The 27,468-nt window shown below is 47.1% G+C and overlaps 2 protein-coding genes across 8 annotated transcripts in view; one reads left to right on the forward strand and one right to left on the reverse strand.

Moving 5' to 3' along the window:
* Positions 1-14,959, forward strand: part of HADH (hydroxyacyl-CoA dehydrogenase) — a 50,221-nt gene extending 35,262 nt beyond the window's left edge. The window contains exons 5-9 of the mRNA XM_049630999.1: positions 3,110-3,199; positions 7,007-7,079; positions 13,027-13,143; positions 14,092-14,243; positions 14,510-14,959. Coding sequence (XP_049486956.1) covers positions 3,110-3,199; positions 7,007-7,079; positions 13,027-13,143; positions 14,092-14,210 — 399 coding nt within the window. The 3' untranslated portion in view covers positions 14,211-14,243; positions 14,510-14,959. The remainder of the gene's footprint in view (positions 1-3,109; positions 3,200-7,006; positions 7,080-13,026; positions 13,144-14,091; positions 14,244-14,509) is intronic.
* A 5,098-nt stretch (positions 14,960-20,057) lies between these two features.
* The window catches only part of LEF1 (lymphoid enhancer binding factor 1), a 127,314-nt gene continuing 119,903 nt past the window's right edge, over positions 20,058-27,468 (reverse strand). For 3 of the 7 annotated variants that reach the window (XM_049630989.1, XM_049630986.1, XM_049630991.1), the window contains one exon: positions 25,429-26,523. In XM_049630989.1, coding sequence (XP_049486946.1) covers positions 26,444-26,523 — 80 coding nt within the window. In that variant the 3' untranslated portion in view covers positions 25,429-26,443. Of the gene's footprint in view, positions 20,534-25,428; positions 26,524-27,468 lie in introns of those variants that run through there. The other 4 variants (XM_049630990.1, XM_049630987.1, XM_049630992.1 and 1 more) reach the window with 2 other exon arrangements.

A 27,468-nucleotide genomic window follows, 5' to 3' on the forward strand; every position in this document is an offset into this window, starting at 1 on the left:
GGTGTTCTGACCAGTGATGGCCAGAAGGGCTGCTAGCTTTGTGAAGTGTCATGTACTTACTTGCGCCATATTTGATGGGTAGTGCAGAGAGAGGCATCTGGCTGGGAAGACAGCACCAAAGACCACTCACTGGCTTGATGAGACCACAGAGGGCAGAGCCACATGTGTCTATACTGTCTCAGTGGGGTCAGTTTGCTCCAGGCTGTAAATGGAATTTTATTAGCCTGGTTTTACACAGGAGCTGCTGTACCACCTTGTCCACCATTCCTGAGGTGAATTCTGGCCCAGGTAACAGGGCCTTGGTATTGTCCTCAGATGAGGCACACCTCCCATGTGTTTTGATCACAGCTATTAAAGCAGCTCCCCGGTAGCCTGAACCTCCTGACCACAGACCCTTGAGATGGAGGGGAGTGGGCCCTCAGTGATCCTGTTTGTGCTGCTTCTGCTTGTTTGCCTGGAGACTTGGGTACCTGGAGACAAGTCACAATAGACACTTTGCACCTGAAATGTGGCAGCTTGCCTTTTACAGGGGGCTAATTACAGGGTCTGAGGAGCAGCGCTATTAAGCATTTGTTCTGAGGCTGAAGAGTTATTGTCGTGCGAAGTGTGGGGGATGTGGAGCCAGGCAGACCTGGGTGGGGGGAGGTTTCCGGGGCTCCCTGGGAGAGTCTCAGGGTCTGCTTTCTCCTCCCAGCGCTTTCCCTCCTTCATCCTGCATGCCCCCGCCCCCACCCCCACCCCTCCCCCACCCCCACCCCTCGTAAGCTTTTGCCTCTAGTTGAGTGATGACTATAGATTTCCTTGTGGTTAGACAGCTCTTGACCCATCTGCCATAGGAATTTATCTGTTCCGCTAACATTGCTTCTCAGCTTCTTCCAGTGTACTCCCACTTTGGCTGTTTTTGAAGAAGTTAAGGATTGGAGGGGAGGGGGGAATGAAAGAAACTTCATTTATCCTTATGCAGAAAAGAGCAAAGAGACAGAATGGATTTTCAACATTTCAGTGCTTAGGATCTAATTACTGTCTTTAGTTACTGTATCAGTACATGTGTTTTGGAGATAAAGACACATTTTATAGATTTACTTCAAACAGTAATAATGCTGTTTTCAACTGCATTTATCTAATAATGTCCATCTATGTATTTGGAAATGTAGCACATTTGTTGTTAACAGCCAATGCTTAGCAAATGTTACCATTTTCTAGAAAATGTTTTCTAAAAGTGCTCTTTATTCATTTTTTTATTCTTGGGTGTTTGCATATGTGTTGCTGGTGGTGAGCATGAAAATGAATCCTATCCTGAGTTGAGCAGCTCTTCGTTACTTGGGACTGGACTTATATATGTGTGTATATATTTTTTCCAGTCTATATTGGAACTATAAGCAGAATATCTATAGCACATTGCTGTTTGTTGAATGGGTGGTTAAATATGCATCCTCCTTTTAAACCGGCAAATTATGTTTGAAACTCTATAATTAGCAACCTTTGTCCTAGTTCAATCTATGGGGTTCTGTTGGAGACCTTTTCCCACTTCATTTTGAATAACTCTTGGTGCTGTTTGATTTATGGTGTTTGCAGGGCAGACCTCTGGCCCATCTCATCCCATCCCTCCTCCCCATCTTCGTGGTGCTTTTTTCTGTGCTACTCCTTTACTTCCCTTAGTGTCCTAACATACCACCACACCCCAAGCTGTGATCACATTAAACGTGGACGATGGTGATTCTCTTCATTTGTAGAGCACCTTTCATCCTGCACAGATACTAGCTCATTAAGCCACACAGCCCTCTTACAAGATGGATGATGTGTCAAGTATCATTACCCCGTTGCATAGTAGAGAGGTGAGGCGCGGGGGCTGACGGAGTTGTCTGACCTCATATAAAGGGTCTAATGTAGAAGCCAAGCCTGTTTGCTTTGACTCTTGTTGAAGTTCCTTAACTGGCATTTAAATAAATTAACCTAGGTCTCTCTCTGTTTGCCAAAATCTAGTTCCTGACAGGTGAATTCTCTAAATGTGTCCTGGGGGCTGACTGCCCGGCATGGTGCTTGGTACCACCTCCTGGAGGGCCAGGCCACTGTGAGTGGGGTGGTGGTCGTACCCCTGGCACGGCACCTCATGGGCCCAGGGCCTATCAGGAGGCAGGCCCAGCTTTGGGCCCATGTTTGCTGGAAATGAAGACTTTCCTCTGTGGGATGAGCCTGTTCTGATGCGAAAGAAGCCGGTGGGCTTTGGGGTGCCTGTGGGAGAGGGTGGACTGCTGGGGAGGGATACTCATCTTAGAGTCAGAGAGACCTGTGACTGTGCTCTCCTGGGGCAGGGGCACACCCTCCTCATCCAGACTGAGAGAAAGTGGTACTCCAGGCAGAGTACTTTAAGGGCAGTTCTTCTATTCCGGAGACTTCCGCCCACCTCCCTGAAGTAACCGACAGTAGCAATTAAAAGAGTAACAAAAGCCAGCATTTACTGAGCACTTTATACCTCCTAGGAGCTGCACTTAATGTTTTTCCTCCTAATTCCATTGTCTCCTGACCTCAACTCCTTGAGCTCATAGAGTGAATTCAGTGTCCTTTCGAGAAACTTGCCCAGGGTCACAGAGCCAGTATGGTGTGATGGGGATTCGAACCCAGGTCTTTCACAGGGACAAAGTCTGTAAAACTCTCCTACACACATACACGTTTATATTTTTGTTTAAGAAAAAAATTTTTTTTAATGCTTTATTTTTATTTTTGACAGGGGGGTGGGCAGAGAGAGAGGGAGACAGAGGATCCAAAGCAGGCTCTGCACAGTCAGCAGGGAGCCCAATGTGGGGTTCGAACTCATGAACTACGAGATCATGACCTGAGCTGAAGTTGGATGCTTAATTGACTGAGCCACCTGGGCACCCCTACACATATATATTTTAAGCCTTGATTTTGTACATTCTGTGTGGTACTTCACTGTCTTAAGGTGAACATTTTGCTAAACTCTTTGTTTCTGACTTGAGATCCTTCTATTCTGTAACCCAAATTACTTTGCCACCTTGTGTGTAGACATTTAACATCAATGTCTCCCTGAGTCGTTCTACTGCAGTTGTTTGCTAACTCTCTGGTCATAATTCTCTGCTTGCATTTCCAGGTCATAAAGACACCAATGACCAGCCAGAAGACAGTTGAATCTCTGATAGACTTCAGCAAAGCCCTGGGAAAGCATCCTGTTTCTTGTAAGGTAGGGTATAGGTACCTTCGGAAGGGGGATGGTTTTCCTCAGAACTGACTTATTGGGGTGGAATTCTTCTGTAGAAAGATGTGAAAGCTGGGGAACTCTTAACGACAGGTCTGTCTGTGGGCTGCAGAGAGCAAGCTGGGGCTCTTTTCTAGTTTGCCAACAGGGGAGCCAGACTCCTAAGCCTTGCCCAAGGCCATGAGGTAGATAGTTTGAGGTCTGAATGGAGCCAGAGCTTCAGCTGAATAGAAAACTTCTCTCTGGGTCTTGGCCTTTGTTGACGAGTTGCTGTGTTTCCATAAATGGTTTCTGTTACCCTATTGGCTTTAGCCCCTGCGGGCTCAGGGGAGCCCAGGAGCCTGTGTTTGAGGCACAGCCAGGTAGCCACATGCATCCTGCATCCCGAACTGAAAACCAGCGCTTCACGTGGTGAAAGAACATGACAGGTGGTTAGGAATGTGATGAGAGAGGAAGAGCCCACTCTCCTAGGTAGTGTGAAGGAAGCTGTTTCTCAGGGATGTAGGGATGCGGTGTTGTGGTTTTGTCTCGTGTCTTGTGTCTTGTTTTTCATTAAAAAGCATGGCCGAGTGGGAAGCATGCCTCTGGGCTTTTTTCCCTTCTTGAGATATTCAGTTATTATATGTGAAATTACCCCAGCTGCTGTTGCCTACTTTGTTTTGATTTCCTTCAGTCTCCATTTGCTGCCGTTCCTCTTCAGTCCTCCCAAAACTTAGGGCTACACTTCTGTGTGGCTTGACAGTTTTTCTAGATTGGCGGCTGTGTCATACCATTACAGATTTTTACAAGCATGTGTCTACTTTTCTGACCTGAAAGTGTTCTATCATTGTGGTTCTTCTTACAGTATGCTTTTCCTTTCTAAAATATTCTCCAGTTTGAAGTCACAGAATTGTAGTAACCTATGAAAACTCCTATCGTTCATGAATCATCTGAATAAGCCATCTGTCGATGTGGACCCCGTTGCCTGAGAGAGCAGACTCATGTGTAGTCCCCCTAATCCAGGACTGTTATTACAGAATCTTGTTTTTAAACACTCATTCTTTGTTTTGTTTTGTTTTAAATTGTGTGGATTTTAAAAAAAATCACAGCAACCATCAGATGTTACAGTTGCACTTTCTTACGGGTTTATGCTTTGTTAGTGGCAGAAAGTAGTAACGGTGTTAGAACATTGATGTGTAGCAAGTCAAAAGCTGGATAAGAAAGTGGAAGTTCAGGGACAGCCAGTGATTATCTTTAGCAGCATAATCATTAATTTGTGGAGAGTGATGATCCATTCTTCCATTGGAGTGGCCACAGCAGGTGCGGAGGTAGGAATAAAATTGCCCCTGTTATGTCATTTCAGAGCTCTTTCCCCAGGTGATACCTGAAAGCTTTCTGGTCAGTTATTCAGGCTCTCAGTGAAGCATCCAGACAATATAAGGCAGCCACAAAGAACAAGGGTCAGCAGACTTCTCTGTAGAGGGCCAGATGGTCAATATACAGTCTCTGTTGTAACTACCTGGCTCTGTTGTTGGAAGGGGGGCGTAAGCACAGAGTACAAGTGGGCACGAGGGCCAGTGCTGCAGTGAGACTGTACAGAAGCAGGCTGTGGGCTGGGTGTGGCCTGCAGGACTGCAGTAGACCAACACCCAGAATAGCAGAATGACCTTGATGCACCTGGAAGTGTGTCTTTCTTTATAGTGAAACTTTGTGAGGAGAGTGTGGTGTAAAAAGGTTCAGGCTGTGGACTCTGGAGCCAGCACGACTGGGTTCAGATCCTGGCTCTGGCACTTGTTAGCCGTATACCCTCCGGCAAGTTCCTTCACCTAGCTCTGCCTCAGTGTCCTCTCCCTGTAAAGGTAGTAACAGTGCTTGTCTCACAGGGTTATTATCAGGAATAAATGGATTAATATTTTTAAAGTACTGGCACATAGCAAGTAAACAAAGTACATTTATAAATGAGCGTGAGAAGTCTAAGGTATACAATTACATAAAATTAAATTACTTTATTAAGGGACTATGTCTCTTTACACTCTAGTTGACATAACAATACCGTGAGAGTGTATGTGTCTGAATCATCACCGGCATTGAATATTAGTATTATGGGGGAAAAAAACCCTTGCCGATAATCTTATTTGCAAAATGCTATTGTATTATAATGAGTACTTCTTTGGTTACTAGTAAGTGTGAATATTTTGTGAATTTTAGCACTTTTTGGTTATTGAGCTCTGTGCGCCCATTATGTGGATATTAACTTTGTATAAAGCTCCATGTATTATAATTGGAGTAGATGTTTTCCCCAGAGTACTTCCGACTTCTAACCTTGTGTATGTGTGCTTCATATACCACGGCTTCAGTTTTTGCGATAAACTTTTTGAAGTTGAAAGGCACTTTCGCCCTAGTTATAAAGTCACCATCATTTCATTAATATAACTGTGGATACACTGATAAAGCTGTTTGTTCATTTCTTTGTTCCAATGGGGACTGGGGTAGTAGAGAGTAAAAGGAGGTACAAATCCTATGGCTTTATTGCCTGGCTTACACAGCATGCAGTCAGGTTAGCTGTGAGAGTAATGCAGGAGGCAGGCCATCTTTCATTCAGACCTTTATGGAGTACCTAGTGTGTGCTAGAAATGGTACCCAAGGCCCAGGGCTAGAGTGAGGATTTCTGTCTGCAGGAACATCACAGCCTTTTGTTAAAATGACACCATTTACTGGAAGGGGAAGGGAAAAAAAAAAAAAAAAAAAAAAGTTAGAGTGGGAGAGAGCCAAAGCATAAGAGACTGTTAAAAACTGAGAACAAACTGCGGGTTGATGGGGGGTGGGAGGGAGGGCAGGGTGGGGGATGGGTATCGAGGAGGGCACCTTTTGGGATGAGCACTGGGTGTTGTATGGAAACCAGTTTGACAATAAACCTCATATAATAAAAAAAAAATTACATCATTTACTTAGTGGAAATCAGCTTTACATAAATACCACCGAAAAAATTACTACCCCAACCTGCCCCACAGTTCCCCAAAGAGATCAGTAGGTGGAATCAAATCCCACAGTAGGCCTCCAGGAGAGATGATTAATGTGAATGCGGAGCAAGTGGATGAAAGAGGTGTGCAGTGCAAGAGGGTCGTCCCGGATACAGGGGCCATGAAAGGCCAGCGGGTGTCAGGGCATCTGCTTGTCTGTCCCAGCACCTGTCCCTAGCTCAGCTGCCATGTTCCATGCACTGGTGCACGAGAAAATCCTGAGTAGCCCAAGAATGGCTCCAGGGATCCCGGGAAGCAGTGCTCCTGTGAGGGTTGTTCAAGATGGGAGCACACCTTCTCTAGATTCCTGCAAGGGATGTGGGAGAGGAGAGGAGTAAAGGGCTCCCTCCCATTTGAGTATAGAGCCATGCGCACAGCATGCTAGTGTTTTCTGATTTATCTTCACAACTTGTGGAAATTATTACTCCCATTTCACAAATGATGAAACTGATTTCAGCATGTCACAAAGTCAGGAACTACTAAAACTTGAACCCAGATCTGCCTGCCTTCAAAGCTGTGTTTTTTCCAGTGACCTATCTGCCTCTGTCTGCCTTTATTCCTGCGGTGGGGGCATCTAGGTTTGAATTTTTTTTCAAGTATTATAATTGTTGGATATATTATTATGTATGATAGCAATAGGGCTGTGCTGGTATTTTGAAACAAATTTTGAAAATGCAGAGCTTGATAAATGTGGGTGATACAATGCACAGGGAGAAGGGGCAGTTTGGTGACTTCACAAAAGATTAAGTTCAGTGAAAATTCCCTTGTCTTTTATTTTTCTCTCCTAAAACAGGACACTCCTGGGTTCATTGTGAACCGTCTGCTGGTGCCATACCTCATGGAAGCGATCAGGCTGCATGAACGAGGTAGCTGTCCTAACCCAGGCTGGGGGCACCTGCTCACTGGGAGTGCTCAAGCAGGCCCTGTAGGAAAGGCTGGGCCACACACAGTGTGGGAGGAGCCTCTGTTTTTTAGCTTTGTGAACCAGCCTCACCCTGGACCCTAGGACCTTTGTCATAGTGCTCCCTGGGCCTCCTGGGTTCCCTATGAGGCCTCTGAGCCTCTGAGATGTGGCCCTGGAACCGACCCCCGCCCCTTACAGTCTCAGCCAGAGCAAGTGTGTGGCCAGCCTGGATTTATATCCTAAATCTCTGCTTTTGATGAAACGGTTTCCTGCTTATAATAATAATAATAATACTGTAAAAATCACTGGGCTAGGGGACCTTTAAAGTTCCTTAAAGTTCTAAAATTTGTGACAGTGTGACAGGTGGTGGGAGGTAAGTGACAACGACTGTTTATAAGAACCTTCCCCATCCTTAGTAAATGATGCCGCGATGCATTTTTTTTTTTTAAACCTTAAGAATGGTCTAAAATGCTTTTCTCAATACTTGTTGATTGACAAAGAATGATTTCCCCTGTTGTAGAAATATAAAACTCAGGACATAGTCCAAGGTTATAAAATGGCATTCAGCCTCCTGCCTAGCTTCTCCACCACACTTCTGGAGAGGTAACAATCATGTCTGCTTCTGAGGCAAATAGGCCTTAATAGGACTGGATAAAAAGCAAGTGTAATTGTTTTCAGTTACTTCATTCACAAATGCTCTTTGAGAATGTCATTTTTGAAACAAAATATTTACACCAGCTCTTCCAGAGAGATGAAAGCACATTTGCTTCCTCAAAATCTGCTTTAAATATTAAAACTTTTCTCTGTTTTATGGAAGCATTTGCCACACTTGCTCCAAGATCAAACCAACACTTCTGTGTTTATCTATCAACAAATATGCCTAATTACACCTCAAAGAATGCGTGAAGTGTTTTACCCTACTTTGAAAGGCAGGTTTTTTTTTTTTTTTTTTAATGTAATGTTTTAGAATGTAGCATGTGGGTAATCTACCTCTTAATGGTTTTTTTTTTTTTTCCCCCACCAAAACATACTGTCACTTTGATATATTTTCAGATATACCTTGTATCTGATTGTAAGTTGAGAGGCATTTTCTGGTCTTTGCTCCCCTTGCACTGGCAGTGGGCCCTGTGACCCTCCCTATCACATGCCACCTGTGAGGTGAAGCCGGAAAGGGGTCCGACCCCAGGGGGATGTGTTCTTAGACTGCCCATGGTGCTGCCCACAGCAGCCCAGCACTGCTCGCCCCTTTGCCCCATTCCCCACGGCTGCTTGGGGCCTGTGAGCCAGAGCAGCTGGGGTCACGTCTGGGGTCATGTCTGGGGTCCATGTGCCACACACCTCAGGCTCCTTACCATGTCCCCGTGCCCCACGCTGCTGCCCCCTCTTCTGGTGCACTGAGCAGGGTGCTTAGCTGCCACCCCCCACCGTGTCTCCGTGTGCCCGCACAGTGCACTGAGCAGCTGGCTGGACTGCATCACTTCTACTTTGAAACCTGAAGCTATCTTGGATTCTTCCTCTCTCGTCTGTCACGATGATACTCATTTGTCATGTTGTCCAGGAGAGTGAGGAGACGCTGCATGCCGGACCTGCCCCCACATAGCCGGGGGAGTGTCAGGGTCCAGCAGCAGAGTCGTGCAGTGAAGACACTCATGACTTTGTTTAGCCCAGCCTTTTCCAAACCTCTCTAGGGAGAGTTTCTCTGTACAACACCGTCCTAGTCATTTGGGGCTCCCGTATCACAAATACCACAGACTGGGTGGCATATAAACAACAGACGTTTATTTCTCACAGTTGTGGAGGCTGGAAGTCCAAGGCCAGGGTTCCAGATGGTGGGGTTCTGGTGAGGGCCCTTCCCTGGGCGGCACGCTGCTGACTTCTCATTGTATTTTCATGTGGTGGGGAGCAGGAAGAGGAAACCAGCTCTCCTGACTCTTTCACAGGCTCTCATGCCATCCTCGGGCTCCACCCTCATGACCTCACCTAATCCTGATCACCTGCCAGAGGCCCACCTCTGTTACTATCATGTCAGGGGCTGGGTTTCCACGTGTGAATTCTGGGGGACACGCACATTTGGTCCATGATAAATACCACCGACCTGGGGTGTGTGTGCTATGCCACAGCGGTAGGGGCCCGTCAGGAGGATGTGTTGGCATTAGAGCAGAGTCACCACTCGGGCCTCCGGGGCAACTGAGCAGCTCTTGGAATGCTGGGGGCCCTGCACCCATACTTCTCACCAGCTCCCCGTGACCCCTAGGAGCACTTCACTGTGCCCTCACCACTGCTGATGTGCTCAGCCTCCTGGCTGCTTCTTTGGGCCTTCTTTCTCGGTCCTTTGGCTTCTGTCCTCTGTGTGGCTCCCGTTTGCTCACACTGTAGCTGAGGCCTGGTTGGTGTAGTCGGTCACCTTGTCCCTGTGGGCCAGGGCTTTGTCTCTAGATCTTTGAGCAGTCTGGCACCCAGGAGCAGACAGTCATACCTGTCAAATGCCCACTCCTACAGGTCCCAGGTAGCTCTGGCAGGGTGCTGGGGCCAGATGGTTAACTCCTCTGGGAAGGCAGTGCTGGTGGCAGGCCCTGGGAAGTCCTAGTCTTCACCAGTCCTAGCCAGTCACCATGTGACATCCTGCTCACTGCTTTTCCTCTGCTCAAGACTTACTCAGTGTTTCTGTTGTAGGCTACTAAATATATATAGTTCCCTTGCCAGGAAACCTGCTCTCACCTCCTCCTCTGCCCCTGCTGCCCTCACCATGTACGTGACTCCCACGTTCCATCAGAAGGTCCCATCCTCACTGCTCCAAGCTGGACACAACCTGTGTTTCTTTAACTCTTCTTACCCTTTGGCTCTCCCTCGGGGTGGTTGCCGTTCTCTTCCCTGTGGCAATGTCTTCCTTTGTTGCTACACTCTTTTTTGCTGCAGTACTGCAGTATCTGGGATGTTCCTCATCTTCATAGGCCCCAAAGTGCTTGTATAGGACAGGCACTTAGGTGGCTGTTGATGAAGAGAGGAATGGCGGCTGTGTGGGATTTCTGATCCTGGGTGCTGCTCCGCACCGCCTTCCCCCCCTCCCCCCACCCCCCCACCGCACTTTGTTGTGAATGCCAAGATGGTCGGTAGGTGGTGGTGATGAGCCAGCAGAAGAAACATGTCGGGGCAAGTCCCTGGTCCCCGCCGCCGCCGCCCGCCGCCGTGCAGAAGTCTGGGAGTTCACTGAGGAAGTTTTTCTTTGTTGTCTTGTCTAGAGTTAGGGGCTCTTAACTGGGGAGAGGTAGGGAGGCCCCTCCTGACACTGATGCAAAGTTTTGTGTGTATGTGCGTTTTATTTGGGGCAAGGGTCAGATTCTCAGCAAAGTGCTTGTTTCTACAAACAAGTTTAGGAATTATTGGCCTAAAACACAGTACTGTATTTAACTCCCACTTGGCACACCAATCTGTGTTTTATTTCTCCCTCTTTTCTTTTTGCCTCTTTTGCTCTGTATTACTCGGAATTTTAGAGTTGCCAACTTGGTAACACTGTTTAGATTTTTTCTTTGATATGCTGTATCTTCGTAGTATTTTTTGAAATAAAAGTCTTCAAGTGAGTCTCTGAATCTGGAATTACAGAATTGTCTCTAGAGTTCATTATCTGTCCTTGAATATAGATATGATTAAATGGCTTTAGGTAAGTTGGAACCATTAGGCTATGAAATTTCTGTCCCCAGGAGCCTATATGCTAGTGAGGGTAGATAGGCCACAGTAAATGTACCAGTTGATAACGTGTTACATTGTGACCAGTAATCGCGGAGAAAGATAAAGTGAAGAGAATGGTGGGAGTCCTAGCCTGGAGTTCTTACAGTTGCTAGTTTATATGCAGGGAGGGGACAGGGCGTTCGGATGAGGTGACACCTGAGCAAAGGAGGCCTGCTGGAAGTAAGGGGTTGAGCCAAGCACATGTCAGGTGTTGGAGGAGGGAGGGTACCAAGCCCAGGGAGAGAGTGTGCTGGGCCCTCGTTTAGCACTCTGTCTCTAACGCCATAGAAGCCTCGGGGTCTGATAAAATCCTCTGAGCAGAATCCACTTCTCAGCTGCTATGTCCCTGCTCATTTGTCCTTTGTACATGCTGTTCCTTCTGCCTGGCATGCCCTTCCTGCCTACTCATCCCTTGGGATTCTCTTCATCCTTCAGGACCTGGGCCTCAGTGGTGTGTTTTGATGACACGTAGGCATTCCGAGTAAATCTCTCCACCTTTTCCCACACAGAGGTGTGGCTCTTCGTGAACCTTCAGCACTGGCCTGGTGGGACATTTGGTTTACACATCTGAGTCCTCCCACTGTATCAGGAGTGCTTGAGTACCTGTCTTGTTTCCTCTCCGTCCCATTCCAAGTCTCTGGTGCCTGGTGCATAACTGATACAAATAAAAGTTGAATGAATGAAGGATGCCGCCTGAAACTAGTGTATGTAATGATTTCTGTTCTTTTTGCCTTTTTATGGCCTGAAACTCACATTGTGATTCTTAGCATCCTCTGGTTGACTAATTACCGAAGCATTAATAATGTCACCCGTAAGAAGTAGTCGGTTGGAATTTAATCACCTTGAACTGTCTCGAATTCCTTTGGCATTAGTACTTCATATGCTTTTTAAAAAATAGTCTTTATAGATGTTTAAGTAGTTCCTATTCTTCACACCTCAAAATCTTAAATATTTAGGTAGGAGATCCTCCTTGAGTATTTTAACTTGTTTCTCCTTTTACTTAGCTTTGCTGTAATTGGCCATTTCTTTATGCTTTGGAACAGAATTCTAGATGGTCACATGTTACCGTTCCCATTCCTGATTTTGGATAAAAGGGACAAGTTCTCTCAAAGGCTTCTTGTGGCCCAAAGACCATCATTAAGGGTAAAATTCCAGCGAAAAAGCGCCCTGGCTCTTGTCTTATTCTACTAAACACACTTTTAAACTTGCTTTGGCAATTCTAAATCCGATTTGGGCTTCTTTTTAAACTTCATTTTGACTAAAGCGTTGATGTGAGTGTAAAGAAGTACTCATCACTTGTAAAACCAAGAAAGCTGGAAAAGAAAAATATGCATACAATACACATAACAATCTAAAGCTTAGTTCTTTTCTATTTTAAAAAAGTCCACTTATTGGGGCGCATGGGTGGCTTAGTCGGTCGAGCGTCTGACTTCGGCTGAGGTCATGATCTCGCGGTCTGTGAGTTCGAGCCCCACATCGGGCTCTGTGCTGGCAGCTCAGAGCCTGGAGCCTGCTTCGGATTCTGTCTCCCTCTCTCTGCCCCTCCCCCACTCATGCTCTGTCTCTGTCTCTGTCTCTCTCTCTCTGTCAAAAATAAGTAAACTTTAAAAAAAAAAAAAGTCCAGGGGCGCCTGGGTGGCGCAGTCGGTTGAGCGTCCGACTTCAGCCAGGTCACGATCTCGCGGTCCGTGAGTTCGAGCCCCGCGTCAGGCTCTGGGCTGACGGCTCGGAGCCTGGAGCCTGTTTCCGATTCTGTGTCTCCCTCTCTCTCTGCCCCTCCCCCGTTCATGCTCTGTCTCTCTCTGTCCCAAAAATAAATAAAAAAACGTTGAAAAAAAAAAAAAAGTCCATTTATCAATAAAATTATGCTCTAGCTTTAAATGGTGTAGTAAATTATTCCAGAGTTGGAAAATCCCAATCCATTAGAAATAAGTAATGTTTCCAGGCCACCAGGGCCTTCTGTCTCCATGAACCACGTAGCAGTGCTCTAGAATTCACCTCCCAGAATAGCTTGGTGGAATAGCTTTGGAAATCATGCCATCTATTTGGCATATACCTCTAAGATGAAATCTTCCTGTAGCCGCAAATCCTGACTCTGGATGTGCTTTGAATGTGTAAATTTACATCATGTAAATTTACTGATCGTATTTACTGATCAACAAGGGCTGCCCTCTTGTTCTTAGGTGATGCATCCAAGGAAGACATTGACACCGCGATGAAGCTGGGGGCTGGGTACCCCATGGGCCCATTTGAGCTTCTCGATTACGTGGGCCTGGATACTACGAAGTTCATCATTGACGGTAGGAATTGGAATTCTCTGTCGTCTGTCTCTTGCAACTATGAATTATAATGCCTATTTAAAACAGAAATTATAAGGGGTCTTAGACCTTCCAAAGTTCTGCCCCACCAGCTTAAAGAGTCAAGTTAAAAGATGACAGGAAAAGGAAAAATGTGACTGCCTAGTGCCTCCTCACAGGGTAACTTTTTTTTTTTTACTTTTCATTTTGACACAATTATAGATTCGCAGGAAGTTTCAAATTTAGCACAGGCAGGCCCTGTGTGCCCCTTCCCCAGTTTCCTCTAATGGTTCCACAGTACAGTATCACAGCCAGGAAACTCACATTGGTACGCTGTGTCATTGTGTCATAAATGCTGATTTGGGTAACCTCCACTGCAACGGAGTTACACAGCCATGTAAAGATAATAATGTATCTAGTTTACTGGAGGGGCTCTGAGGACACGGTAAAGATAATTACTAAACTGGGCTACTGAAGCTGAGCGGAGCTCATGCTCCCAAGTTTCACAAAGAATACTTAAGTATTTGCTGGGAGCGAGGACGCTTCTAACTGAGTATGAACTTTGTATTTTATGAGGATGCAAAATACCAGTGGCAGCAAATTCAGATTTTTAACATGCGTTCCAGTTGTTTCTCTGTGCCACTGAGGGGTCCAACCAGCAGAATAACTGGTTCTGGTTTTGTTTTTGGACCGCTGGCATTAGCAATTTCCAGGAAGAGACGGGGGAGGCGGACGGGCTGGGGTAGAGCTAGCTGGGGCACTCTCTCGTCCGTCCGCTTCAGGGCTCATACGGCCCCCTCAGGGCAGCCTGCCTCCTGCCTCTGCTGTGGTGGCCTCAGGGCTCGCCCACATAAGAGTAGGGACCCTTTTCCCCAGACTTGCCCTGGGAATGCTGCGATGTAAAAATAAACTCAGCGCTTCGTCCTAAGCCCTTTCTCTTCCTCTCAATAGGGTGGCATGAAATGGATGCAAAGAACCCCTTGTTTCAGCCCAGCCCGTCCTTGAATAAGCTGGTAGCTGAGAACAAGCTTGGCAAGAAGACCGGAGAAGGGTATTACAAATACAAGTGAGGCACAGCTTCTCTGGCTCCGGGAAGAACCCCCGTAAGCACCTACCATCGGCTCCCCCAAGTGCCCGTGGGAATGTTCTTTGTCAGATGTTCCCTCACACAGCACAGGCTGTTCTGTGTGCATTTTGATTGTCCTCTATCTGGAGTAATGATTTACACTAGTTCTAATAATAGCAGATTTCTTCATTGAGAACTAATTCCCTTTCTTAGTCTGTTCATTTCTGTGTATTTTCTAAAAAGCTTTATACCCTGGGTGCCTTGGAGCAAACATTTCTTTCGAACCTTATCATCTTCATAAAGAGTTGCCTGGATTCATTCACTTTGGAAAAGGGACAGCACTTCCTCCCAGTGCGTGCTGTGTTCATCACTGCCACGTGGGAGAGGAACGAGCCACTGGACACGTGTGTGCTGTGCCTGTGAATGCTGTGCTGAGCGGCACATGCATCCTGCCTTTATGAGGACGTGTGCTACCTGCAGCTTCAGGCCTTACCCTACGTTTTGGGCATAAGATGTCACGTCTTTATTCAGCTCATCCTGTTGGATTGTGGGAATACCTCCATGTGTTTGTTTGCAGGAAGAGGTTTCATTCACATCCAAAGTCTGAATGATTACTGTCTGTCTCTTTTTTTCCCCCCATGAGAAATCGTTGCTGCAAACTGCCTGTAAATTGATTCTAATAAAATGCAGTCTTTTAATCGGTGAAAATTTGAATTGAAATAAATGTGTGTATAATTTTAAAGTCGTAACATGCTTGAATGGCTACAAAAGTAAGGGTTGGTAATTTAGGCAAAAACTATGCCCCATCTTCTTTGGCCTGTTGTTATTCTTTAAAGTGGCAGTGGTGGGGAAGGAGTGGCCAGAGAAGGCATTTATGTATGACCTGCCTGCGGCTGTCACTCCAGATTTCTTACCAGTAAAGCAATAATAAGGCCACAGAAAACAGTTTTTTAGAAACATCTGTTTCTTCTTTGCCAACAAAGAGAAACAGTGTAACATAAGCTTCTTTTAATCATTGGCTTGAGAAAGTGTCTTCCAAGATAGAATTTTAAAGCTGGAAAGACATCAGAAACCCTGAAGTCCAGTGGCTTCAGAAAAGAGAGAACTTAAGTGATGTGCCCAAGGTAGCAGGTCCAGAGTAGAACAAAATAGCAAGATTGAAAATCTCAAATCCAGACTTTCAAAACAGGACTGTCCCCAGAATGCTCATCCTCGTTTGGTGTCCTGGGTCACGATGTTAATGGTTGAGAGCTTCTTTTCCCCCCTCCAGTTCATGGTTGATAAAAAGAGAGCTTATTAATTTTTTTTTTTTTTTTTTTTTTTTTTTACTGAAGCTAACTGTAGCACATAATGGGAAAATAAGTAAATACGTTACATGCATTTCTACCACACATAGAACCTGGTTTAGGAAACTTTTAGGTTATTCTTCTAGAACGTTTCCTAACGAGAAAAAGGAAACACCTGTTGACGCCACCACCCTTTCCATCACTGAAGTTACCCTTGTGGTCTCACGGCCCCTGCTCACTCTCAGGCTGGTTCTTGACCTTCGATGTGAGCCCTGGGCTGAGGAGGAGACTTTATTTCCTTCTTGCTCTGACTGCATTGCTCAGAGGACAGGGGCCCTCCTCCTGGAGATGGCAGGGCTCTCTCTCAACCATTGAATTCCAGGAAAGAGAGAACTAGGTGGTATGACTATCACCCCCTGCCAGGATGTGAGGCTGGGGGTCGCGGTGGTCTTTTTTTTTTTGGCCGAGGTTTTTAAGTGCACGTTTAGCCTACCAAAAAGAAAGCTTGGCCTCCGAACATTCTTTTATCATTTTCCGAAACCCTGTCGCATACGTCAGGTTTGGGACCGGGAAGGAGTTTTGAACGTCCTCTGGCACATGGAAGGCAGGGGCAGCTGTCTGGGTCTGGGTCTCCTCGTCTCTGCGTGTCCGGCTGGCCTAGCCGCTTCCCACCCAGACCCCGCAGAGAAGGAATGCCTCCTCCGGCCCTCTGCTTCCCAGCATGGGCCCGCCACCTGTTTGCCGCACCCGTGGTTACAAACTGAGCCCCAGCAAGAGCCCGGGGGATCGTGTGTGACCTCTGCTGCTTGGCAGCACGTGTGCAGGAGAGAGGGCGGCCTCGCTGCTGCCATTCCTTCTCGCCCCCCAGATCTGGACCTTCCTCCAGACGGCAAGCAGCGATCTCTGATGGGATCTGGAAAGTAGCTACCCAGGGTTTGGGTCCAGAGGACACTTTTTCTCCCCCTTCCCTCCTGTACTCCTTCCTAGGCTATTTTTATTCTTAGAACAGAAATGAACATCTGAGGGGTGTCTAGCTGGCCCACTTGGTGGAGCGTGCAACTCTTGATCTCAGGGTCATGAGTTCGAGCCCCACATTGGGCATGGAGCCTACTTAAAATAAATGTTTTAAAGAAACGAACATCTGAGATTAAAAAGAAAATCACACAATTGATGAAATGGCTTGCCGAAAAAAGGCTGAGCCTGTGAGCTTAGCCATCACCCTGGGCTTCAGTTGTGCTTAGCAGGATGGAGTTCTCTGAAGAACGGTTTTGGTCCTTATTGAAGAGGTCTTTGTAAAATAAAAACTGTCGCCCTTTAGTATCTGTAAGATTCACTGTTAATAATAGTTTCTCGGGGGAAAATGGTTGGCTAACGCCTTTTGACATCAATCCTAAGGTAGATTTCCAATGTGAGGATGGTTAAATGGTGAGGGATGGTGGTAAGGTGGGACCCGATCTGGGAACTGAGCAACTTCTATATAGAAATCTGGTGGTACACCAGACGATCCCCGCTGGGTGCTGTTACACAATAAGTTTTCTGACTCTTTAACATGTCAGCTTTCGGAAGCACATTGGAGGCTCAACCACTAATCACTGGAGACGGCAGGACCAACATGTAAGTCACGGCTTATACGACACATGCTAATTATGTTTTCTCTCTTGGTTTGTGAGTTACACTTTTCACACATTTGAAACCAGCTTTTGTCTTCTCTCCCCTCGATTTTAATCCCCCTAACATTTCAACCTAAGGAACCAATTAAGTCTACCAGAAGTACAAGCTGCGGCTGTAATTTTGTGGGACTAATTTTCTTGGAAATAGGCATTGATGCTACATAAATAGCAATCTAAAAAATGCTTTGAACAATGGAAGCATTGCTGTATGCTCAGCGCATTTGGTTGTGTAAATTCTGTTTTTAAAATCGGTCTGTGGCAGAACAGATTTCAACTACTGGAAGACAGAAAAATCCCATCACTGATACCATTTCTATTCAGTGCTTTATCTGGTGCAGAATTAATAATCAGTATTAAGTGATTAATAAATACCATGGGCTTTGGGGTTAAACACACTTGGGTTCTAGTGCTCGGCTCTTCTCTGCTTTACCTGTGTAACCTGGTGGGGGCGGGGGATGGCGGTATTCGTCTTGTTAGTGTACATAGTAATGGGCAAAATGATGGAACTTGTCTTGCAAGGTTGTTGAGGAAGGAATGGGATGATGGATGCAGGTGCTGAGCACTCTGCACAGCAGAATAGGCTAATTGTGACCCACCTCCCTCCTCTCTGCCCGCTTTGGAAGGACGGGCTCCTAGAAACCTCTAGGCTTACAGAGTCCTAAACATTTTACACCTGTGGGGAGAGAGCCGAAGATTGAGAACACACCCAAGACTCATGAAAGAGCCTTGGAAGTTAAGCTGTTGCCACCTGGGCACAAAGACCCAGCGCTCCATACTCCACCCTCAGCTGCTCCGGAAGGGCTTTCCAGGCCTTCGGAGAGGCACTGGTCAGGGCTAACAGAGAGGAGAACGCGGGGAGGCGTTCGGTGAATTGGAAGAGGTGCTTGCCACTCAGGTAAGTCCTCTTTTACTGTATAAGCCATAGACTGTGAATGACTTAAGGCCCCAGGAAAAAAGCAAGTGCACAGGAGGGAAGTTTTCTAACACATGGGGTCGAGAAGTGGTGGTGTATGAACAGGGGAAGAACTGAACTCCATCTGACCATAATGGAGCTGGTCGAGGCAGAGCCCCCTTGCAGCACGGCAAGTTAACGATGCGGGCCTTAACGAGGAGAGAGGCTGCGTGTCGGAATGTGGGTCTCACCAACTGTATCTGTTGCGGAATTAGTATAAACGATTAAAACCAAGGGTTTGGGGATTCCACAGACTTGGGTTCTGATGCTCAGCTCCTCTGTGCTTTACTTACGTAACCTGAGTGGGGTGGGTATTTGCCTTCTGGCTGTATCAGTGTGACACCTCAGCCTCATTTCTGTAGATGCACTTACTGGAATATTCCAGCAGAATATGTAGGCTTTTCTTGGGCTAGCTGGTATGAGAGCAGAAAACCCTGGAATAAGAAGTGCCTCCTGCTGCCTCCTCATAAACAGCCACTGGACTCACATACCAGGTTTCGAACACCGGAAACAGAAGCCTCCAAAAAACTACTACCTGGGGAGGAAGACAGTGTTTGAAGTAAATTTTCTGCTTGGGGCAGTTTGAAGGGCTGAGCCCTCAGTGCCTCACTCTGGAGCTGCATGGAGGTTTGGGCATATACTTCAGATTTCCAGAGCTTTTTAGCCTCCGTGTTAAGGTTCTAGAGAAGGGTGAGGGGGCAGAGCAATGGCTCCCACCTCCACGTGGGCTTGTGGTGGGCCAGGCAGGCGGAGTGGGAAGCCACTGTCCCATGCTGCCCAGCCCTCTGGTTGGAACCTTGGGGAACAGGTGGTCTGCCCTCAGCTGCTCCCACACAGGAGACGCTCTCGCTTCACTGGTGTGAGGCTGATACGTGATGCCCGCGGCGGGGGAACGGCGGAGGGCTGCTCCTGCCCCTGCCCCTTGAAGTCCGTGTGGCCTGCAGAAGCTTGAGCTTATCTGCACACATGTCCTAGTCTGAGAACCACGGGTGTGTGGGCAGGTCCAGGGGACATCTCCCCGTCAGCACCCAGTCTCAGGGTGGATTCTGCCACAACTGGCAGGCCTAGGCCTATGGTGGGTCGTTAATGCTTGTGTATTGATTTTCTCGGTTGTCCTCCTTTCTTGTTAAGTCTTGTGTGTGCTGAGGGTTGCCTTCTGCTGGGAGAGAGAACTGGTTCATAGTGTCCTTTTATTAACGTGGGCTGCTCCCGAAGGCTGAGAGGCCAGTGAGGGACAGCACACCTCGCTCCCGGGACCCGTCGTTTGCAGGCCCCTCCCTGCTCCCCAGTGAGCCCCTTGGGCCTCTGCGCTCAGGGGTCCCTGATGCGGACCCCTGGAAATTCCCCAGCCTGCTGACAGAGACGCTGTTGTGGGGTGGAAAGCCTGAAGGAGAGAATAGAGACCGTCATCCTAAAGTCTCAGACTAAGGTTGGAGTGGCCATGATAATTCAGGTTGAGAACTCATGAGAAAGGGGTCCCTTTTTGCGAGGGCTGCCTGGACACTTTGTGTTCCCTCGGACCAGCTACCAAAGAGAGAACAGCCCCAGCTTACTGGAGTCTTTGAATTGGAGCAGGCGCGGCACCTGCCAGATGCTGGCACGTGGGAAACAAACGACACTGTTCACCAGGCACTTTGGGGCTTTTGCAGCCCCCCAGGTGAGCACCGTACAGGCCCGGCTTTGTGAGCACTGCGGGGCATCTCCAGAGCTGGGCCTGGGGGGGCAAGTTAGATTGTAAAACCGGTTACCCTTCTCTGATCGAGCATGTGTATCTGAACTGAAAAGGCCTGTAATGACAGGGGTGCCGGGCTGGCACAGTCGGGGAAGCGTGAAACTCTTCGTCTCCGGGTCATGAGTTTGAGCCCCACGGTGGGTGTAGAGATTACTTACTTTAAAAAAAAAAAAAAAAAAAAAAAAAGACCTGGGACAACAAATAGGCCAATTTGTGGGACTCTGTTTTACTTTGGTTGCCTCACACCTTCTTTCCATGGGAGAAAATATCATTACAGCACAGAACATAATTCAGTGATTCTGCTGAGTTCAAATGCTGAGACAAGTTAAAGACAGAAAAGAAAAGGAGTCATCTACGAATTCCACTATGATCATAAAGAAAAACAGGTGTGAGATTAAGTCTGCTACTTGGATGCAGTGTTCTCATTCCATCTGGCAAATAACACATTTCCTACTGATTTCTTCCATTCATTTAATGGAGAGCAGAAACTTACTTAATTTAGCTGGTAACCTCTCAGGCTATGATAAAGAGAAATGTCAAATGAACACATCGGTGTAGATCTAGGACAATCCAGATCCTGCCCTTTTTGTATAAGTATTTTCTTGATCTTTGGTCCAAAACAGACTGGTTACTCCTGGTTACCAACTGCTTCCATGGGCAGAAGAAATAGATTTATATCTTCTGTGGCTATAGGTGATAAAAAGACAACGTATTTTATACTGGACAAAACATGTTTAGTAACAAATTACAAGACAACTCAAGGGGAAATGCGTTTCTTAGCCATTTCCTGTGTTTGGGCCAGGCGGCTGTCTCGTTTCCCGTTCCCCCTACCTCTGGGAGGTCAGTCACCTCTTCGTGCAGCCCAGGAGCCAGTGTGCTTGGAGGGCCTGGGTGCACAGTGCCGGGCAGTGGTGGAGGTGGACGTTGTTCCCCTCTGTGTGACTCCAAACCCGGGCTTTCCCCACTGGGCCACCTCCTTCCTAATGTAAGACCTGTCTTCTTGCCGTGAGTACGGTCACATCGCACATAATACAGCTGCAAGAACACTTGGTCTGGCTGTTTGCAAAAGGGCCTTTCCGGATTAAAACACCCCTCAGGGCAACATCTGAGAGGTCACCTACATACTTTGCCCGAGGGAGCCGCTGTGGTCCGCACTCCCTCCATTTCCCTTCCTTTGTTAACCCGGGAAGAAAGTTGAGGGAACCAGAAGTTGAGATAAGTTATCACATTTATCAGTGTGTGTCCACACCTGAGAACAAAGGAAAGGAAAAAAACTACAAATTACCATTCGGGGAGAGGACTCTTGTACAGGAGAACACATCCAGATGCAGGACAGTCTTACAGAGCATGAAACCATTTTTCTAGGGTATAGTCCACTGGCGGGTGTTCAGGAAGAATGTATTCAGTGAGCACATCCACCGTCTTTTTTTTTTTTTTTTTTTAAGTTTATTTATTTTGAGAGAGAGAGGACACACGCACAAGTGGGGGGGTGGCAGAGAGAATCCCAAGCAAGCTCTGCACAGAGCCCGACGTGGGGCTGGAACCCATGAACCATGAGATCGTGACCTGAGCCAAAGTCAGATACTTAACCGACTGAGCCACCCAGGTGCCCCCAATTTGTATCTTTAATACCAGATTACTGCCGCCCATAGGCCTGCTGGCAACAAGCATCAGCATTACTTCTTCAACAAGGGCAACAGCCAGTTTTCAGTTAACATCTTCAAGTTTTACTAAAAGTTGTAAATTCTAGATTACCTAACAGGTACAAAGTTTTCCTTGGGTTGATTCATGCCAGCAATGTTTATCTGAAGTAGCAGCTCTCCCGGGGTGCCTGGGTGGCTCAGTTGGTTAAGTGTCCCCCTTTGGCCTGGGTCATGATCTCACCGTTCCCGAGTTCAAGCCCCGCATTGGGCTCTGTGCTGACACCTCAGAGCCTGGAGCCTGCTTTGGATGCTGTGTCTCCCTCTGTCTCTGCCCCTCTCCTGCTCGTGCTCTGTCTCTCTCTCTTGGTGCACCCTTCCTTCCCTGTCTCAACAACTCCTAGTTGCAGAGCGAGATCATGGAGGTTTTCCCAGTGGAGGGCTGTGGGTTAGAACAGCAGCTTCCAAAAGGGTTATCTGCTGGGATGCCTGGGGGGCTCTAGATTTCGGCTCAGGTCATGATCTCAACGGCTTGTGAGTTCGAGCCCCACGTCCGGCTTTACGCTGACAGTGTGGAGCCTGCTTGGGATTCTCTCTCTCTCAAAGTAAATAAATAAACTTAAAAAAAAAAAAAAAAAAAAAGCAAAATGGTACCTGCTAGGTGATGGCCAACACCAAGGATCTTAGTTTTGTCCATAATACATTTGGAATCACGTCTTTCTTTTAGTATTAAAATGCTTAACTGAGGTCGAACTATTCAGTTTCGCAGTTCAGATTTTGGTGTAATGTATGTATTCCTAGAAGTTAGGTAGGTTTGTTTGTTTGGTTTTTTTTTGAGGTATAATGAACATGTATTATGTGCGTGTGTATAGTAGGATTCAATATTTGTATAGACTGTGGAATGATGGCCACAAGCGTAGTTCACGTCATCACTATAGTCACAAGATTTTTTTCTGGTTCTCTTAGCAACTCTCCAATATGCAATACAGTATTATTAACTATAGTCACCATACTATCCCGGGACTTCTATTATAACTGGAAGTTTGTGCCTTTTGACCCTCTTCACTCATGTCTTGCCACCTCCCCCCTCAGGCAGCCACCAGTCTGTATCAATGAGCTCTTTTTGTTTTGTTTTAGATTCCACATATAAGTGAGACCAGGCAGTATTTGGTCTGGGTCTGGCTTCAGTTAGCATAATGCCCCCAAGTTCCAGCCAAGTTGTTGCAAATGCCAGGATTTCATTTTTTCTTATGGCTTAATAGTATTCCATTGTGTATATTATACTGTATTTTCTTTACACATTTATCCATAGATGGATACATCGGTTGCTTTCATATCTTGGTCACTGTAAATAGTGCCGTGTCGAGTATGGGGGCGCATGTGTTTTTTTGAATTAGCGTTTTTGTTGTCTTTGGATAAACACCCAGAAATGGAATTGCTGGATATGGTAGTTCTTTTGATTTCTTGAGGAAATTCCACACTGTTTTCCACGGTGGCCGCACCAATTCACGTTCCCACCGCCAGTGCCCAAGGGCTCACGTCCTTTCCAACATTTACTTCTTATCTTTTTGAGAACAGGCATTCTAACAGGTGTGAGGTGATCTTTCATTGCGGTTTGATTTGTGTCCCCCTGATGATTAGGGATGTGGAGCACCTTTTCATGGACTTGTTGGCCATCTGCACGTCCTCTCTAGAAAATGCCTGTTCAGATCTTCTGCCCATTTTTTAATCAGAGTGTTTGGTTTTTGTTTTTGTTTTTGTTTTTTTCCTACAGAGTTCTCTGTATCGTTTGGATATTAACCCTTTATCAGAAATGAGAAGCTAGGTTTCACAGGGCAGCTCTTGACATTCCCCAGGTTTCTGTGTATGAAAGATAATACCCTGTGGCAGGAGTAGTAAACGTAATTTGTAGAACAACTACTATGTCGTGTGGAACATTTAAGTTTCTCTTTTCTGTCAGAACCACGCATTAGCCCCTCAGGATTTTTCTCTTTCAGAAGGAAAGCCACACAGACATCTTGTTATTGCTCACAGGCCCTTGATTAGAGGTTTCCATGTTGTTGCTGCCTTAGACCAAACTCTGGGGGAAAAAATTACTGTACTTAGGACAGCTGTAGTCGTGAAACAGTTCAAAGGCCCCTTCGAACAGCTCGACAGATCCTTGCCAGCAACCTTAGCAACCAAACCAACTAAAACTAGGAGTTTCAAACACCCCCTCTTAAGGACCAGGATGCCAGCTGTGACCTCAGAGGAAGGCTGGGCTCCCAGAGAGGCTGACCCGTCCTCCTCCTCTTGGCACACAGTTCGGCTCTGAGCTTGCAGGGAATGGAGCTGAATCACTCCCAGATGAAACAGAGAAAGAGCCGGAGGCGCGTCCCTCTGCCCGCAGATGCCCCAGGGTGGCTTCCGTCGGGCTGCACCTCTCGAAGACTCCCGACTCGCCTTGCCCAAAGTGCTGCTTGCAGAAGGGTTTGGCAGAGTGGGCCAGGAACGAGCACCACGCTGGGGCAGCTGTGATATCTGGGAGAAACAGGTTATTCTGGAAGGAACATAGAGAACTAGGAGGGAATCAAGTTGGTGGAAGGAATATCTGACTCGGAGGACCCAAACAGTCCATTTCCTCATCACCGTTTACTCATCTTTTCTGTCATAAAAACATAAAGGAACCACCGGAGAGAGGGCCGGAGCGGGCTTTGGTGGGTCCTGTTCCCAGCCTCGGATCCCGGCTCATACTGGGTGAACAGACTGTTGCTAGTTTCCTTCTCAGTCACCGTGTTGGCATAAGGCCCCCCGCCCCTCCCCCCCCCCCCCAAAAGTAACACTTCACTACCCCCTCCTGCACCGTTTGTGTTTGGATTTTCTAGTGAACTCCCGGGAAGAGCATGAATGGCAGCTTTAGGGCATTTGGTTCCTGAACCTTAAGAAAACTCAGATGGTTTTCAAAGGAGTCTGAAAACTTTGTAACAAGTACGTCTCCTGAACAGAATAGAGTTCTCCCCGGTTGGTTTCGTGTCTGGGACTAACTGAGGAGGAGCTGGAGAGGCTCCAGAGGACAGTAATGAAGATGATTAAAGGGCCGATGATGAAAGGTGGAAGGAGTCGGATCGCTTCGCGGGAGGAGAGAAACGGGGCCGGTGACTTAATGGCAGTCTTCAAGCGCAGTCCGTGCAGGGTGAATTCAAGTGTGGGGCCAGCTGTTCCCCAGCTGTGCTGGGGGTTGGGAACGGAGACTGGCTACAACTTCAGCAAGAGATTTCAGTCAGGCCGGTGGGATCAATGGTTCTCAAACTGGTTCAAGGGATGCAGAGCCACGAAATACTGATTTTTTTTAACTGAAAATGTATGTAGCTTTTGCTAAATCAGATACCAACTTACAGACCAGCCTGAGAAAAGCTTAAGGGAAGATTATGGAATACAAACTGAAACCTGGGAAAATGTTGGCTTTCGAGACAAGAGTGGGGGCACAGGGACACCTCAATTTGGGGTGCCCAGTTTGAGGACTGCGGAGCTCTGATGATGGAAAATGACCCCAGGCCTGCTGACGGCTGGGGCCCAGGTGGCTGTCTGAGGCGCTGAGGAAGAGAGTCCCTCCCATCCAAATCCTGGGGACAGTCTTCTTCGCACTGGCCCCGATTTATGTCTACACCTGGGAGAGGAGGAAGTGGGGTCCAAGCCGTCCAAATACCTTCGAGGACTGCACGACTTGGAGGCAGGGGAAGGCGCCCCTCTGATGTGGCGAGGCCAGGTTGGGCCTGGCCCATGGATTTAGTTCGCCATTACCAGCTGTGATTGTTAGGAACTTTTTTTTTTTTTAAAAAAGGACACGTTGTTTTAAAATGTTTTATTACAAAGCTTCTTTAAAAAAATGCTCAGCACGTTAACTCAAACTGGAATGACAAATGTTAGATGGCAGTTTGGGGCAAAGGCTGTGCCTTGTTATTCAAAAAAAAAAAAATGGGTACATCGATGCTCATTTTAACAACTGGCATAAAATCCCACTAATTGGCTAATAAAAACAGATACAAATACAGAACATTGAAAGTAATAACAATTCAAGTGCTGGGCTTTTTACAACAAGGGGGTGAAAAGGAAAGAAAGGAAAATTCACTGCAAACCGGCCTGCTGACGGTATGTGTCAAGGTTTACCATTTAAACAAAGGAGATCAGAAGAAAAAGAAAATGAAATAGGACTGCCAACTGCTACCCACGGCGTGGATTCAGCTGTTACATTTATTTAGCTCTATCAAACACCTTACGAAGACGGGAGGCCACTATTTGTTACAATTCACAGAGAAGCCACTTGCCGGAAAAGATGCCGCTCAGAAAAGGGCGGCTTCTTTTCGTTTTTATTTCCAACTTTTCCAGATCTTTGAGTTTTACTTAAAAGCTCATAGCTAGCAAAATATACAACAAGAAAGTTTAAACTAAAAAGTGTAAATTAAAAAAAATTCAAGTTTAAAGAAAAAAAAGCAAACACAAGACTGATCCTTTTGCACTGTTAAATAAAAGCTTCAGGAGAAAGGCAGAAAAAAAAAAAAAAAAAAAAAAAGAAGAAGACCTAAACAAAGAGGGACGTCTTCCACAAAGTTCCGCGCTGGGGTGTGAGGACGTGCCGGCCGCAGGCTCGGGTTGCTCCTGGCAGGCAAACGTAGCCAAGTTACTGTCCTTGCCAAAAGGTTACAGGTGTGGACGCAAGACGCTCTGGGAAGTGCTGAGAAGTGCACGCGGAGAGGAGGGAGGGCAGTTGCTCAGCCTGCTAGCGTTCTCAGGTGCTCTGTCTGCTTGGCTGGGAAACCTTTTATGCTTGATTTCGGAACTTGGCTCTTGGAGTAGATGAAGGGGGGTTTGGCAGTGATTGTCTTTATGGATCAGCGTCTCTAGCGGTGACCTCAGGGTGAAGGTGGTGTCAATTCTCCATTGGGGTCGACTGGGCAAGCCCTGGAGACAGTCTGGGTTTTCAACAAGCTTCCATCTCCAGAAGAGGTCCCGGGGTCGCTGCCTTGGCTTTGCACGTTGGGAATGAGCTTCGTTTTCCACCTCAAGAAGGAACAAACGAAATGTTGTTAATGTGCGTTTGTCACAGGCCTTTAACTTCTACTGCATACGGCATGTGTCTTGAGATCTCTGCATTTAATAGTCCACTCTGGTGATCTGGTGATGGCTAAAACGGCAGCCCTAGGGTAGCCCCAAATCCTCACACTACATTGGAGAGTAAGTCTACTTCGGTGAAGTTTTGCCGTGGTCGCATGTACGCGTATGTGTGCGCACAGGGACAGGGAATGCGTTCACCACCCCGGGTGCTGAGCAAGCGCAGGGTAGGCACCATGAGCTATTAAGACTGTTAGCACTATAGTGACCTGGCAGTGACTCTTATCATTAACGCACCTACGGCCAGCGCTGTCCCTCACAATGACTGATGGGAACTGTGAAGAAACCATCTATATATGTAGGTCGCTGCTGAAAAAAACAAACGAAACGGGAGGAGATCGGTCACAGAATGCTATTGACCGAGAACTTTTGCGATGCCGACTTCAATTCCTATTCTGTAAAACTGACCTTTCCCTATTTAACAGGGAAACACATGCTACAGCACTGTGGTTTTTAAAATTTAAGCAGGGTACAGATAAAAGCTAGGAAGGACGGTACCTTTCCAAGGACAAAGGAGCAAAGCCTAGACCAGTGGGGAAGGAAGGCACCCTGCACTTTCCTATTTACGCTGTACTTGTGCAGCACAGATTTTCAAAGGTTTGGTCCAGGCTGCTGCCCCTGATGAGGAGTGGCCCTGCGGTCCTGGGCTAGGAGCTCCAGCAGCTGGAGACAAGTGCAGGCATCAGGATGGACTGCTCGCTGATGGGCACAGACTGTCCCTCGGCTGCGATCCGTCCCCACCCCCAGCTGTGGGCTCACTCTGAAATCAGAGCTGAAGACTGCCGCCACCCCCCCACCCCCCCTGCCCCCCACGCCCGGCCGGCATCCGCAGAC

The sequence above is a fragment of the Panthera uncia genome, chromosome B1 (assembly GCF_023721935.1).
Source record: "Panthera uncia isolate 11264 chromosome B1, Puncia_PCG_1.0, whole genome shotgun sequence".
Taxonomy (NCBI): domain Eukaryota; kingdom Metazoa; phylum Chordata; class Mammalia; order Carnivora; family Felidae; genus Panthera; species Panthera uncia.